Below are 14,401 nucleotides of genomic sequence, written 5' to 3'. Positions count from 1 at the left end.
AATTGATTTAATAGAATGATGTAAAAATCCCTTTGTTATCATCTTGTGTATTTTGTCAATGCCACATTGCTTCGCTATGATACAGAGGTCATTGAACAGTGATACTTTCTTGTTCTAAAATTATTATTCATCACTGAGTAAGAGTGGTTTTGGTTTATTCTTCCATCTCAGGCACGGCCAATGGACTACCCAAAAGGCTACCTTTCTCACCAAATTCCAGTATCATTTCACAAGCATTGGAATATTGATCCAGTGAAGGTATATTTCACGTGGCTGGCACCAAACACAGAAGAGTCACTTAATGGAAAGAAAGTTGGATATAACAGGGAGGATTTATAAGTGGTAGAAGAATTTAAGTGTTGATTAATGTACTGCAGATGAGAGACAGTCATTACTGTGATTTTTGTGGTATTCTCATGTTGTTCATCTGTTCATGACATAGAAGACAATGTTTTGTTCCTGCTTGTTACATTCCTTCAGAGCAGTGGAAGAAGACACCTAATTGACTTTTGGATTCTTTGTTACACTTGGTTTATTTCTAAAATGTTTTTGGGCTTTGTATATCGATGAACTTCACACACATTTAAAATGTCTCATACGACTTTGTGTTCTGGTTTGGACTTTGAGTCAGACAGCATCAATTTACATCTCCTTCCTTTGTTCTCTCAAAAGCTGAAGGTGAAGTATTTGGGAGCCTAATATTGAACATGTGCTGAATATCTACTGAACATCATCTCTCATTGACCTACAGAAAACAGTTCTCTAAAATGTGCTGGAACAGGTTCTTGATAAATCAGAGGGGAGACATGACTTTGTTTCTGAGACCAGGAGCTAGGTTGTGTGAAGGCTGTGTTCCTTTATACTCGTTTCAGATAGAAGTATTGTAGTTTCCTGGGATAGATGGACCAAGCATGAACCACTGTTGTACCTTTTAAGTTTATTATCATTTGTGAGGAATGTCATGTTCAAAATCGAAAAAAAGGTTGAGGACAGGGATTTCTTAAGTTGCCACGGGAGGTCACTGTGTCTCCTTTAGAAACCTAAGTCACTGTGTGTCTATTTGGCAAGTATAAATGTGACTCCTAAGGATTTTTGCCAAACTACAGTATTTCTGATGTGTGCATTTCAATAGTATATGGATGCCAGCTTTAATATTTTGTAGTATTCCTAATTTATATCATCAAGGTAAGTAATTTTATGTATACAACATGTAAAGAGTGATTCATATTTAAAATGTTCTTGATTTTTTTTCTTTGATTAATTCAGTTTTGTAAAAATGTTTGTACAAAAACCAGCTTTAGTATGTTCTAAACTAATTTTTATACTGTAAACCAGCTCCTTTTAAGATGACGGTATATGGCACTTGTATGCTGTTATTTAACTTCGCTTGCTATATTGTAACCAAATACAGGGTCTTAAAGCCATACTGCTGAAGTAATTTGTGTTTTGTTTTCTTTTAGTAAGTTAAAAATTGATTCCTCTCCAAAGTAATGCAATACTTGCTCTTAAGTCGAAGTAGAGGAGCCACTGATTCCTGTTTCAGTAATTACTGAAGCTGTATAAACATTTGTTTGTGAATGTAGCTTGTGGAATTTTAAGCATTTGAATAGCAAGCACATATCCATTCAATGTGCAATAGATTCAAATTCTGATTAAATAGGAGCAATCCATGTTATGTCTTTTTTTCTTTTTTCTTCCCACTATCAGTGCCTTAAACAGTAGACATTTTACTGATATCAGGACTATGTTCTCCGGTACCATGGTTGAATTGTTAATTGTGTTTACTGTTTAGAACTGTGAGAGCTGAAAGCTGAATAAAAAAATTATTCTTTAACCTCCTGTGCCTTCTTCCTCTTTGCAAACGGAGTACAGGAATATTTAAGCACCTGTGTCATAATTTTATCACCTGAATAGTAGTCTATGGTCAGTTGTACTAAAAGGCAGCTTAAACGTTTTTTTTCATGTTCTGTCCTGACACGCTTCCCCAGATTAGGTTAATTTTGAAGTCTCTAGTTATGTACAAATGAAAAATGCTTTTGCAGTGGGCACCTCACGTGATTGGGAATCTTGATGCTATCACAAAATATATGTCACTATCAGATTCTCCAAAGGTCTTGCAACATAGTCTAATCACGTCCAACTTCAAACTGGTGATATTCCACATCTCCTTGGGCCCTGCGGAGACAGAATAGGTCAGGCAAAGACGATTAGCTTTGGGTCCATGCTGTGTTGCACTTGTAGGCTTCTGTCCTATTGAGAGAGAGATTGGGAGCCGTCGACTCATTCATTGCTTGCTTACTCCGACTTCTACTTCTGGTCTGACAAATGTAATAGTAGCTGTGTTAAAGTCCATCTTTTCTCTTGCCATTAGCTCTGGATTTTACTGCAAGGATTCTGGAGGTATTAGTAAGCATTAGACTTCTGATTCCCATCTTCATAGTTTTGAAAGCAATGAAGCACTAATTTACCCAAGTATTCTGCCCCCAAAACTCTGACTTTTGAAACGTAACTAGTGATATGCAACCCTAGCAGCAGCACAACAACAGCGACCTTTTATTACGTAAACTAAAAAATTTAAGATTTTTTTTCAAGCAGAGGATCCCAGAGAGTTTCTGAAAACGAGATGTGAAGCCTTTTATATTACATTTAGTTTTAGAAGACTCAGCAAGGCTGTTACTATCTGAAACCTAAAGACAAAATTGCACCTTAATGAGCCTGAACAGTACTAATGTTTCTAAGGAAAATCAAGGGGATTATAAGTGGTGTAATGTTAAAGCAAAGCACGAGAAGGGGAATTCACAACTCACTTCTGTAACAGGCAGATTAAAACGGGACTGCAAAGTTGATTGACTGCTTGAAGTTCCCTTTTCTAGGACATCCCAGAATTGTGGTGTGAAAAAGAAAATCTGGGAATCATTACTGACTGTTTGTGTTTAATGTTTATAACATAGAAAATTACCATGTATTAAGATATATCTTTCATGGCATTCTCTTGATAATTTGGTTGGTTGGTTAATCTGCTTTCAGGAGCCAAAAAAAAAAAAATTGAAATACTGGTGCCTTCAATATAGCAGGACATGTAAATGATGAGAGATTAAGTATTTGAGTCCCGCATTTGATTACAAGTGAGAATGAGGTCTGTGAATCCATTTTTATTTCCCTACATCTGCAGATGGCCCAGGCATGGAGACACCCAAAAGACCTTTGTCTCTTCCTTTGTGAGAAGGAAAATGGGCAGAAGTCTGAGGCAGCTTGCCAGCTGGGTAACTTCCTTTTTGTGCAGCACAACTTTGCCCTAACACCAGCAATAATGACTGCTGACTGGAGGGAGGAGTCCGAATGACTTTATTTTCAGTTCCTTAATTTCTCATGGTTTAGGACTTTTGTTATCATGGCTGGAACCAGAGTATGTCTCAGCCAGAGGCCCAAGACGCCATTCCATTAGAATCCTGGAAAGTGAGATCAACATTGAGTAAGGACTACCATAACAGGCTACTGTGAAGTGCCTCCAACGCCAGTAATGCCACTTCATTACCAAAAACCAGGGAAAATTAGCAAGAGGTTTGCTTTTTACAACACCGTAAAACTCTGAAGGCTTTTGTTCATTGGACTCCATGATAATAAATATATTTGAGTTTGCTTTAATGGAATTGCTTCTGCTTATTGTTGATATGAAACTAAAGGAGAAATTTAGAATAATGAGCAAAATGCTCCCTGATGATGCCACCTCATCATACGTTTACCGAGGAAACTAAGAGCACTTGAGTCTCTGCCATTAATGCTGCCTGGTGCAGCTCTAGCTCTCGGGTCCTAGGTCACAGCGGCATGGTTGCTTCACCCTCCCCACTACCCGCGTGCACACACCTACCTTGTCAGTATAGAACCAATTCACCTCCCCAATCACATTGAGGATGATACCCTTAAGTAATCATTTCATTCAGCAAATAATAGATGCAATATTCATTTGTAGGTAGTTAATTTTTCTGTTTCAATTTGTTTCATGTTATGTGCATGTATAAAGACTAGCTTTGTTAATACAGTCTTACAGGGGTAGCCGTCATGTAACTAACTACTTGATGATTTAAATTCTGTCCCGAGAAAAAAATTCCTCACACTTTTCAAATCTCAGTCTGTGGTTTACAGGAAAAGACCTGTGGGCCTAATGACCCACCGGACTAGAGGAGGCAGAGGGAGGTGAACTGTCTGTTTGCATCTAGCTGCTTTTGCTGAATCCCTTGACTCATACCTGTTCATTTGTGTCCCTGTTAGTCTGGAAGCAGCACTGTCTCCACTGAAATCAGCAGAAGAAATCTCATGAGATTAACTGGGACCTGCATTTGGATGGCGAGAATGAAATGGCTTTGGTAACGTGTCTGTAGACTGGTTAGTTCTGAACACTAGGGGAAAAGATACGATAGAAATAACGGCTTAAAGATGAGAAGGTAAGTAGATGTTATGCAGATGCATACTGAGACAAAAAGGATTCACAAAGGGAACAAGTGGTTTGGAAAGCAGGCTATGAAGAGGAGTGATAGGAAATTACATCAATGGAGTATCATGAAACATTGATGGAAAAATCTGTAGACATGCTGCTTTTCTAAGCTAAAAAAAAAAATAGATGCTAAGCTATTTCTGTGAGAAATATATTTTTAAAGCAATGTTTTTATAAGTCTGAAGGCTTAAGAGCCTAGCTCTAAAACAGAACAACTGTGAAAAAAGTAAAAAGCAGTAGATTGTTAATAGTCTACAGACTTGCCTTACACAGAAAAAAAATCTAGAGTGTAAGCAGTTTGTTAATTGTCATAATAAAAAGCCCATAAGGAAAATTTTCTGCTGGGAAAATTGTGTATCATCAATTAGTCTTGGCCACTTCTCTTGTATGTATTTCAAACAGCTGTGACTTTGTAGGGACATCTGTTGCTCATTGATGCCATGGGACAAAGTGTTAAGGTGCCTTCTCTTCATGTGAAAGCAGTAATGAAGTGGGCTGGTAACTGCTGCTGTGTATGCTGTGTACTCAGATCTAACTCAAAAGTGCTTAAAAAAAGGTATTTACAAGAGAGATCAAATCCATAACCTATGCAATGGAAAGAAAAGGTGCTGAAATAAGAAGCCAACACCGACCATAGCCAATGTTACAACTCAAGCCATCCTTGCCATTTACTCTTGAAATTCCTTTTGAAGGGTGGCAGTTGTGGACCGTGGTCAAAGATGAAGGGGATGGGCCATGTGAGCTTTGGACGATGTGTTGGACACTTCACTGGATTCTAGCTGGGACAGCCTCCAGATGAAGGCCTAGTCAGTCTGTTCATACTGAAGCCCATCAGGGTCCTCACAGCAGGAACTCATGTGTTAGCCCCAGTTCTACAGGCCAGGCAAGCACGGCACCCCATCTTCACAGCGGTGCTGCGTGATAGTGCCTGGTACCTGCTCCCCAAAAGGCTGGGAGAAGGGCAAGAAACACAGTACGTATCCCCCAGGAAGGAGGGAAGCACTGTATGACTGAGGACCTAGTGAGGTCCTTGATTGTCTTAAGGAGAGCTCTCGCTAGTCCTGCTTCAAGTAAGTTAACTGTTCCCTAGCTGGCAAGCTAGCAGAAGTGATACAGAGTGTGACACTAAGTAAACATGGGAGATAATAGCCCGTGTCAGGGCAAGCTCCATTACAGCTCCGGAGGCATTAGTTGCTCTGTGCTTATTAACTACAGTCAATCACAAGTGTTGATGGATGATATCGGCCAATTCACCAGCCGTTCTTTCCAAAGACTTCTTAAGACTACTAATCTCAGTAATGTTCTGTTTGCAAACTCCCTTTAATTCCATTTGGAAACAAGTATGGCTCTGTTAATTGTGGATATTTCCTTGAGGTAGCCCTTCACACGGCACAGATCGGGAGCTCTGCTCCAGGCATGGAGCTTTGATTCAGCCTACACTGCCATCCTATGGCCTCATTCTGCCCACTCACGTAGCTCGGCTGAGAAGTTCTCAGTCTTTCTCTTGTCCCAACACACCAAGTTAATCATTTGTTCTTTTTCCAGTATGGCTTGTTCAGGCCGGAGTTTTCCTGTTGATGGATTGTACGTTAACCAAAATGCTTCTGATCTTACAAATGCTAGTTCTGGAATGACTTTACACTTAATAAACAGTGAAATACATTTTTTAACCAAACAAAATGTGGATAATCATCCCATAATTACCAAGTTATTATGTTCTTGTGAGGTACTCTGACAAGTGCAGTTTGAATGTGTGAAAAAGGTTAAAAGTCCTATCAGAATAAGACATGATTTTGTTTTATAAGAGCTGGCTTACCTCTATCATGGCTTGCCACTTGTTCACTGAAGTGGTATAATTAACAGTCCAACAAATGCTTGCTTTAGAAGCCTGTAATTGTCCTGCCAGTCTTTCAAAAACTGATAAAATATTTGCTGCCCTTCCAGCATCCTCGTAGGTGCTGGTTATAATGAGTGTTTTCATGACTTTTGTTAGCAATTCAGCCACTTCATTCTTAAAACCTTTCTGGTTTCTTGAATGACTATCCTGGAAGGTCAGATGGGTTACTGTGAAGAGGGTGGAGATTGTACAAATGCGGAAAGGGAAGGAAAGGGAAGGAAAGGGAAAAGGAAAGGGAAAAGGAAAGGGAAAAGGAAAGGAAAGCTGAAAAATGTACTGAAGTCTATGCAGCTTTTATGTCCTCACAGGGAAGGGAAGGGATACTGAAGGGAAGCTGAAAAATGTACTGAAGTCTATGCAGCTTTTATGTCCTCACATTAGTGCATACAGCTATATGCTCATAGATTTAGATACTGATCTCCATGTTGGAGTCAGTCTTAGCAAACCTTTCTGAGAAGTTTCTATCTTACTTCCCACGGCTAGGACAAAGGATCGTGGATTTACATTGATGATGGACAAGTTCATGCCGCAATTCATTGCTTTGGTTCCTCATGCGTAAATTTGCAGTTGTTCTCCAGCCTCTGCAGAACTGGGACACTGAGTGTGTGTGTTAACTCCCACCTTTACAGCCACTTGCCCACAGGCAAGATCCAAAAATAGCTGAAATTACAGCCAGTTTTAAACAACACAGCTAATGCGGCTTATGGCTCCATGGGCAAACATAATAAAAGTGCTGCTCTTCTTGGAAAGCTCTGTTCAAGCACAACTCTCCACACACTGAAAAAGGCAAGATTGTACTGCAGAAGAGTCCAACTGCGGGACTGAATAGATCCCAAGAAGCTATAATGTGGCCTGGCTCATTGCATTGTCATTGCCTGTATCACACATGAAGAGATACTGAACAGGAACATTTAATACAGTGAGATGAGTCAGATTCTTACGGCCCCTTGAGTTGTTTGCTTGTCCACACTCATTTAAGTAGGAAATATCTTCCTTTCAGATTAAGAAGTAACATATTCCAGAACTTGCTCGGTTTTATTTCTAAAGATAGTGAGATGAGAAACAATATGAAGGGTGATAAGGATCTGTAAAAATATGCAGCAGTTTTTGTTCGGTGAAAGACTAAATAGGCTAGAAGTATCCATTTGAAAAGGCATGAGTGGGGCAGAAGTCCACCTAATCGTGAATGATACAGAAAAGGTGAACAGGGAGTGATTTTTCAGTCTCTCATAACCCAGGTACCGAGAGGTACACGGCAGACTTATCAGGGTAGTTTCAATACAGGCAAGTGTGTTTCAGCAGCACTAAACTGAACCGCAGAACCTGACGGCACAGGCAGTGCAGAGGCTGGAAAGTGCAAAAGGGATTGTACAAAATCACAGCGGAAAGGTCCATAAATGGCTAATAAAAACAATGGTTTTTAAGAAACATCTTCAAGCTAAGGCTCTAAACTACTAATACGTGACACTGGGCAGGTACACTGGGCTAAACGGACCTTTGCCCTGACTCAGTATGACTCGTCCTCTGTAATACTGGTACGCACAAAGTTCAGCTCAAAGGGAAGGCTTGGGGTTTTTGGCTTCTGCCAATGGTGGTTATGGGTAGTGCTTCAGTTCCTGTGCCTATAGAGGATCAGAGTATCCTGTGGTTGTACAAGTCCAGAGCCACCTCAGAGATAACGGATCAAAACAGAGGCTTTGTCAAACCCCTGCTTTCCTCTGCCTTGACAATGTCTGGGGACCCCAGACAAGAAAATGGTTGTCAAGGCTTGGGCGATGGGCCACGCATGCATGCAAACTTAAGTGCTGGTTCACCACAACTTCTGGGCCAAGAAACATGCCAAAGACAAAGACCCCAAAGCTCGGGCTCTGCTGGGCAGCCAGCCAAGCTCTCTTTGCTGAATATGGTTTTAGGATTCAGAGAAACTGAGCAACTTTTCGTATCAGGACGTGAACAAGCTTTGCAGCTGATAAGCCAACACCCTCAGACCTATCTGTCAGTAGTCTCCTTATCAGGAGGGCCGATCACTTTGGGAGGTGGTCTCAGCCATTTCTAAGCCCTGCATTACAAATGGCAGTTAGGGTTTCATCTTCTAGAGGTCATTTGAGGACAAAGTTATGTGAGGTCAACCTGCTCCAAAGTCTAACTAGAAACGCCAGATATTCTGTGGAAGGCAGGGCTGAACCTGGGTTCTTTCCAAATCCTGTGTTTCAGAGGGATAATTTATGCCTCTCCTTCATTTGGCTGACTTCCAGGGTCCTCAAACAGAGCACCATAACTCAGCATGCCTCTACCTGGACAAAACAGTTCTGGTTCCTAGCTTTCCTAATGTGGCAGGAAAAAACCCAAAGCCCCTTCCCCTCCTGCCCAAGTTGCTCACAGAGCACTCCGGGAGGACCCGCTATCCAAACCTGTCCTTCCTCACAGCGTAGGTGCTGGGTGAGATGCGTTCATCTTTGGCGAGCAGCTGGCAGAGGCCTGGTGGCCACCCGCCGGAAGAGAACAGACTGCGTTCTCTTCCAACTGTTTGGGAACTCCAGGTCTCCTTTACAGAACTTTCATCTCCATTATTTTGTGCTGTCTGCTAGGGGTGAGGGACGCGGTTCTCTGTGGGTGATTTCCACAGATCACCCTCCAGTAAAGCCTCTTTAAAGATTTCCACATCCCACAGTTCTCATGGTTTTTTGTGGGCCCTAGTTAAGGCTTTTCCTGAAGGATGCCCCACCTCAGCAGGGCTGTTGTCTGTCACAGCAGCCTCCTTTGAATTTCTGGATGTCTTATTCACTGCCACAGCTATTCATGAGGGTGACCTCCTGATAGCCACTGCTTCTGCTGGGCACATATTAAAAATTATGGCAGATCATTCTTAGCAAACTTCTTCATCAGTAGGATGCTGCTTCAGATATCTGAAGCTTTTCCTGTGCTTATGACATTTTCCTTCAAACTAAGTGTTCAGATGAGCTGTTTTGTTTCCCTTTACATCACACCATCAAGATTGAGACCCGGGGTACCCTGGGTCCCAAGAAAGCTCTGTCCTTTTTGATCCACAGGCATACTCCAGCCTTCACTTTGATAGCCCTGCTAGGCTACCTTCCCTGTGCTTTGCTACACCATGATTTTCTGGCTTTGCAGGTTGAAAGGAATGGACACAGGGCACACTTGAGACTACACATATGGTTGAGACCAAATGTTCTTGAACACCTTTATGCAAACAGCAACCTCAGCACAGCTCTGGCATATACGGTGTTGGGGGACCTGTGCACCTGCTACAGATAACCCATGCAGCAATACTTCTACCAGCTCCTGGTCTGGACAGAACACAGGCCCATAAGACCTGAATTTACATGTAAATTATCACTCAGACAACTCCAGTAATTCAGAAGTGATATCTTCCCCCCAGGGTTTGTGGTGTCCTCTGAGACCCTGCAATTCCTGCTGCAACTTGTAAATTTATAGTTAGTAATTTATTACTAACTATATTTTTATATAGTTAGTAATATAATAGTTTATATATATAACTAACTATTACTAACTATATTACTAACTATAATTACTAAGTCAGTAATTTATTACTAAAACCACAGCAAACCAGCAGAGACGTGAGGGAAGTAGCTGTGTGGAAACACAGCCTTGAGCCAGTGCAGTGCCACCATCGTCCAAACCCTGCTCTCAGGGACTAGCTGCTTGAAAGCTGAAGCTCCAAGCAGGGAAATTTCTTGGTCTTGTCTATAATCTTCACTTGTGCATGGCAGAAACTCCAGCTTCGTACATCCTGCAAAGTCCCTTTAACGCTGGACCTGTGAACAGAGCCATGCCATTTCTCCTGGATTGAGAAGAGGAAGAAGACGGAGTCCAGCTCTAGCTGGGCTGAAATACTCCAGATGAGTATTTCATTGACTCCAGTCAGTATTAATCACACTCAGTCCCTGAGAGGATTGGAGCCAATGCTATACTGGCTGCTTCTGGGTGAGCAGATCCCTCGTATTTTACTTCCCTCTGGGAGTGCCTGCCAGAGCTGTTTCGCAAGAAAACAGCACATTTGCACAGAAACTCAGAATCGCAGCGTAGCCCAGGTGCCTCTGGAGGTCATCTGGTCCAGCACCCCTGCCCAAGCAGGGCCATCTACAGCTGGTTGCCCAGGACCATGTCCACACGGCTTTTGAATATCTCCAAGGATGGTGACCCCACCACCTCTCTGGGCAACCTGTGCCAGTGTTTGATCATCCTCGCAGTATAAAAGGGTTTTTTTATGTTTAATTTGACTTCCCTGTGTTTCAGTTTGTGCCCATTGCCTCTTCTCCATCACTGGGCACCACTGAGAAGACTTTGGCTCTGTCTCATCTACACCCTCCCATCAGATACTTATTCATAAGATCCTCCCTGAGCCTCTGCCTCTGAGAATTCTCTGAAGCTGCCTAACACAGGTTCGGGTCCAATTTATTTTTACTTATTCGACAGGTTCTCTTTAACGTGGCAAGGTCACTCCAGGCACTTTCCTCCAGAGCCTGTTTACAGGTTTTTAATAACTGTTGCAGTGCCAGGCATTTGCTGCACGGTGAGAAGCTGCTGGGAATAATTAGCACCGAGGGGAAAATGTCAAAAAGATTCAAATGTAACATTTATACAAAATGCTACTGCTTTTTAAAGTTCCTATCAGCGGCAGCACAAAACCTCTGCGAGTCCCTAGCCCCCGGGGTTCATCCCACCTACACAGCTATGCAGAGCAAGTCCCCCACCCCAATCTCCATTTCTCTTCCCTGCCAGGCTGGTGCCAGCAGCCCTGGGAGCTGGAGAGCCACATGAGCTCCTCCATGCCCCGGCATCCCACACGTGGCACCTTTCTGCAGGAAGGGTTATCTGCAGCTCGCCCCCGTAGGAAGCAGCTCAGGCTGTCTGCATCGCTTACCTCACATCACTGCTCAGTCCGTCTCTCCTGTTACCTCGCTTTCCTGCTTGGTTTTGCCTCCAGCCACACTGTCACCGTACCTAGCTCTCCAGATCTGCAGATCGGTCCACCAGTACCAGCGATGAGTTATGTGGCACGTTCCTCCTGCTGCCCCCATCCCGCTGGAAATTAATTGGGCAGTTACTGCTGTGAGCTGCAGGTTTTAAATCTTTTGCTTGTAAAGAAGAGTCAGTTTTCAATTAACACTTTGCCCCTTGCAGGGCTCATTACCAGTATCTAGCATAAGGGGTTTATTGCAGCTTTCCTAGGGGTTGCATCGCTTGGACAGTGGAAGTGTAACACTGCGTGAACTGGGGAAGGGATTGGTGAAGTCCTCCAACTCCCCACTTGCTCTGTGGCTTCCCTGGCATTCCCCTGTGGAAGTGCCTTTTCCCGCCAGCACACAGGCAATCTGCTCATAAAAGTGCACGCTTCATTGTGTTGGCTATTCGCCGGTCAGACCGAGGCTTCTCCATGCCAGAGCCCCTCTACCGGTGCAAAGAATGGAAGAAAAGTGTTTGCTGCTGAGGCTGAGCAGAGGGTTCAAAGCACCTAAGGCATTGGTGCAGGCAGATGTCTCCCTTAATGTTCACAAGAAATTGCTTCCATGGTGAGAAAAAAAATTGATCTATTTCTTCAGCGATTGCCCCAAGAGGACTGAAGAACCAGCCTGTATCTTCAAAGGGCTTCAGGAGCAGGCACTTAGCCCAAGGGCAGCCCCCGCTGAGCGCAGAGCACACCGGGACCAGCAGGCGAGCTCCGAATTGCTGCCCTCTTGCAAGGAGCCGCGCGCCGGTGCTGGCTTCCCGTGGCTCTGGGTCAGCCTGCAGAGGAATTACTGGCTGCTGGGTGCAAGGGAGAGGCATTTGCAGGCTGGGCTGAGCAGAGCAAAGTTTTTCACTGGAATCATTTAAAGAGACAATATAACTGTGTTTTTCAGTCAGCTCTCAGGGATCTGGCCTATGGATGATAGCTTGGAGAAGATAATCTTAAGCTGTTTAAACTTGTGAGATATGAATATTGTCTTCTGTAGTATCCCTGACCCACAAAAAAGTGTCATTTTCTCCATTAAGTGCTCCTGAATAGTGAAAAATTAGTTATTAATTGCAGATTTCCAGATAACCATGACATATTCTCCTCTCCCATTCGCAAATAGATAAAACCTCAAATTTCAGTAGCAATCTCTGTGGACCACGTGCCCAAAGGGAATTTATAGATCTATGTACTTCTACTTTACATATGTACATTTATAACACCTATTTCAAAGACCCGTGATTCTGTCAAACCTCAGTGTTCAATACCTCTGAGGAATTGATTTTACATAGCCACCACCGTTAAGATCCTGTATTTACATGTCACTGTCACTGGACTGGGAAATAATGGTACAGTATAGGGGAACACAGTTAATGATTTATACTGTTGTCTGTAATTTTTTCAGGTGTTCCTAATGCCTTTGTTGGCCAAATCCCTTTCTGAGGTACCCTCTTCACCTGGGCTGAAATGCCCCAAAGGGATCCAAGCATTAAAGTTCAAGGCTTTAGGCTCCACAACTGCAACTATTCCTGTCTAAACTCTTCAGATACCCAAGTACCTGTTAATGAGAACGGCCAGAGCGTCCTGTCGTGACGGTGCGGCAGTGTTCAGACTTTTAGCCCTCCTCTGGGGTTTACAGACAAGATGTTCCTGCACCAGCTGGTGGTGATAGGATATGTTTACCTCATCCAGAACACAAAGCTTTGCAGTACCCAAGCTCACGGTGGTGACAGCATTACCTACAAGATGGGAAGTCATCTGAGAAGGAGCCTGAACACCCATCTCTAAGCTTTAAGCAGAGGCCCTCTGTGCTACCTGGAGCCACTGGACTACACGGAGCAGCAGTTGTGGACGGGTTCCTGTTGAAGACGTTGCATTTTGCACAGCGCAGTAATACACCCTGAGGAGCAGCGTATAGATCCCAGGTCTGCCTCTCTACTGGCTGAGTAGCTGCTGGATCTGTTGAGATAAAGGTATGCGGTCCACACGCAGGCGACAAGGCTGCAGTTACCCAGCTTTCCTGCTGAGAAACATTTAGAAAAGTTCTGTCTGTATCGCTGTGGACAGAGCACCTCTCTGCAGCAGAAGATCATTTACATCCCCCCTTACAGTAAAGTAGAGAAGTAAAGAAATAAATGTGGTGTTTGTTAGTGGATATTGGGCTTTTACATCTCAGGCGTTGTGAGTAATGTTGCAAGACTGTCTTAATTCTGTCTTTTTAGAATTAATTTTTAAATGCACTCTGTAATATTTCTGATGGAATAACTATTGCACAAACAGAAATAACCTGCGTTAGACAAATACAAATCACATTTGAGTTGACTGAGTCATCCTCTTTGGGGTACAGTTAATTATTCAAGAAGTATGCATCCAAATGTTGCATAAGAGCTCTCTTCCTACTGAAATTATCAAATATGTTTAAAAAATTTATTAAGGAGGAGACAAATAGCTTAAAACGCCTTTGTGAATTTATAATTATTTTCAAGATAGGATCAAAGCCAGTGTAATACATCCATGTGTAACTCGGCATACTGCTACATGCTGCGTGCTCACGGGCATGTAGAGCCCCCAGACAAAATCATACCATAATCCATGAATCCTTTATTATTCAACACTACTGGGGGGGGACGTTCGACTTGGGAAGACAAACACCATAACTCCGAACATCCCCCTCTTCCTTCCTCTTCCCCAGCTTTATATACTGAGCATGACCTCATATGGTATGGAATAGCCCTGTGGCCACTTTGGGTCAGCTGTCCCGGCTGTGTCCCCTCCCAGCTTCTTGTGCGCCTGGCAGAGCATGGGAAGCTGAAAAGTCCTTGATTTAGTATAGGCACTACTTAGCAACAACTAAAACACCCCTGTGTTATCAACACTGTTTTCAGCACAAATCCAAAACATAGCCCCATACTAGCTACTATAAAGAAAATTAACTCTATCCCAGCCAAAACCAGCACACCCTCACAGAAACCAGTGAGAGCTCATGTTGTTGCCTTCTCTGGGAGCAGAACTTCCCCTGAGATCACCGATGGTC

The 14,401-nt window shown here is 43.1% G+C and overlaps 1 protein-coding gene across 2 annotated transcripts in view; it reads left to right on the top strand.

Moving 5' to 3' along the window:
* The window catches only part of B3GLCT (beta 3-glucosyltransferase), a 67,870-nt gene extending 66,042 nt beyond the window's left edge, over positions 1-1,828 (top strand). For both annotated transcript variants that reach the window (XM_075490801.1, XM_075490800.1), the window contains one exon: positions 172-1,828. In XM_075490801.1, coding sequence (XP_075346916.1) covers positions 172-339 — 168 coding nt within the window. In that variant the 3' untranslated portion in view covers positions 340-1,828. The remainder of the gene's footprint in view (positions 1-171) is intronic.
* The last annotated feature ends 12,573 nt before the right edge of the window (positions 1,829-14,401 follow it).

The sequence above is a fragment of the Mycteria americana genome, chromosome 1, assembly GCF_035582795.1.
Source record: "Mycteria americana isolate JAX WOST 10 ecotype Jacksonville Zoo and Gardens chromosome 1, USCA_MyAme_1.0, whole genome shotgun sequence".
NCBI classification, from domain to species: domain Eukaryota; kingdom Metazoa; phylum Chordata; class Aves; order Ciconiiformes; family Ciconiidae; genus Mycteria; species Mycteria americana.
The sequence above is the reverse complement of the archived record's forward strand: the minus strand, read 5'-3'. Positions and strand labels throughout refer to the sequence as shown.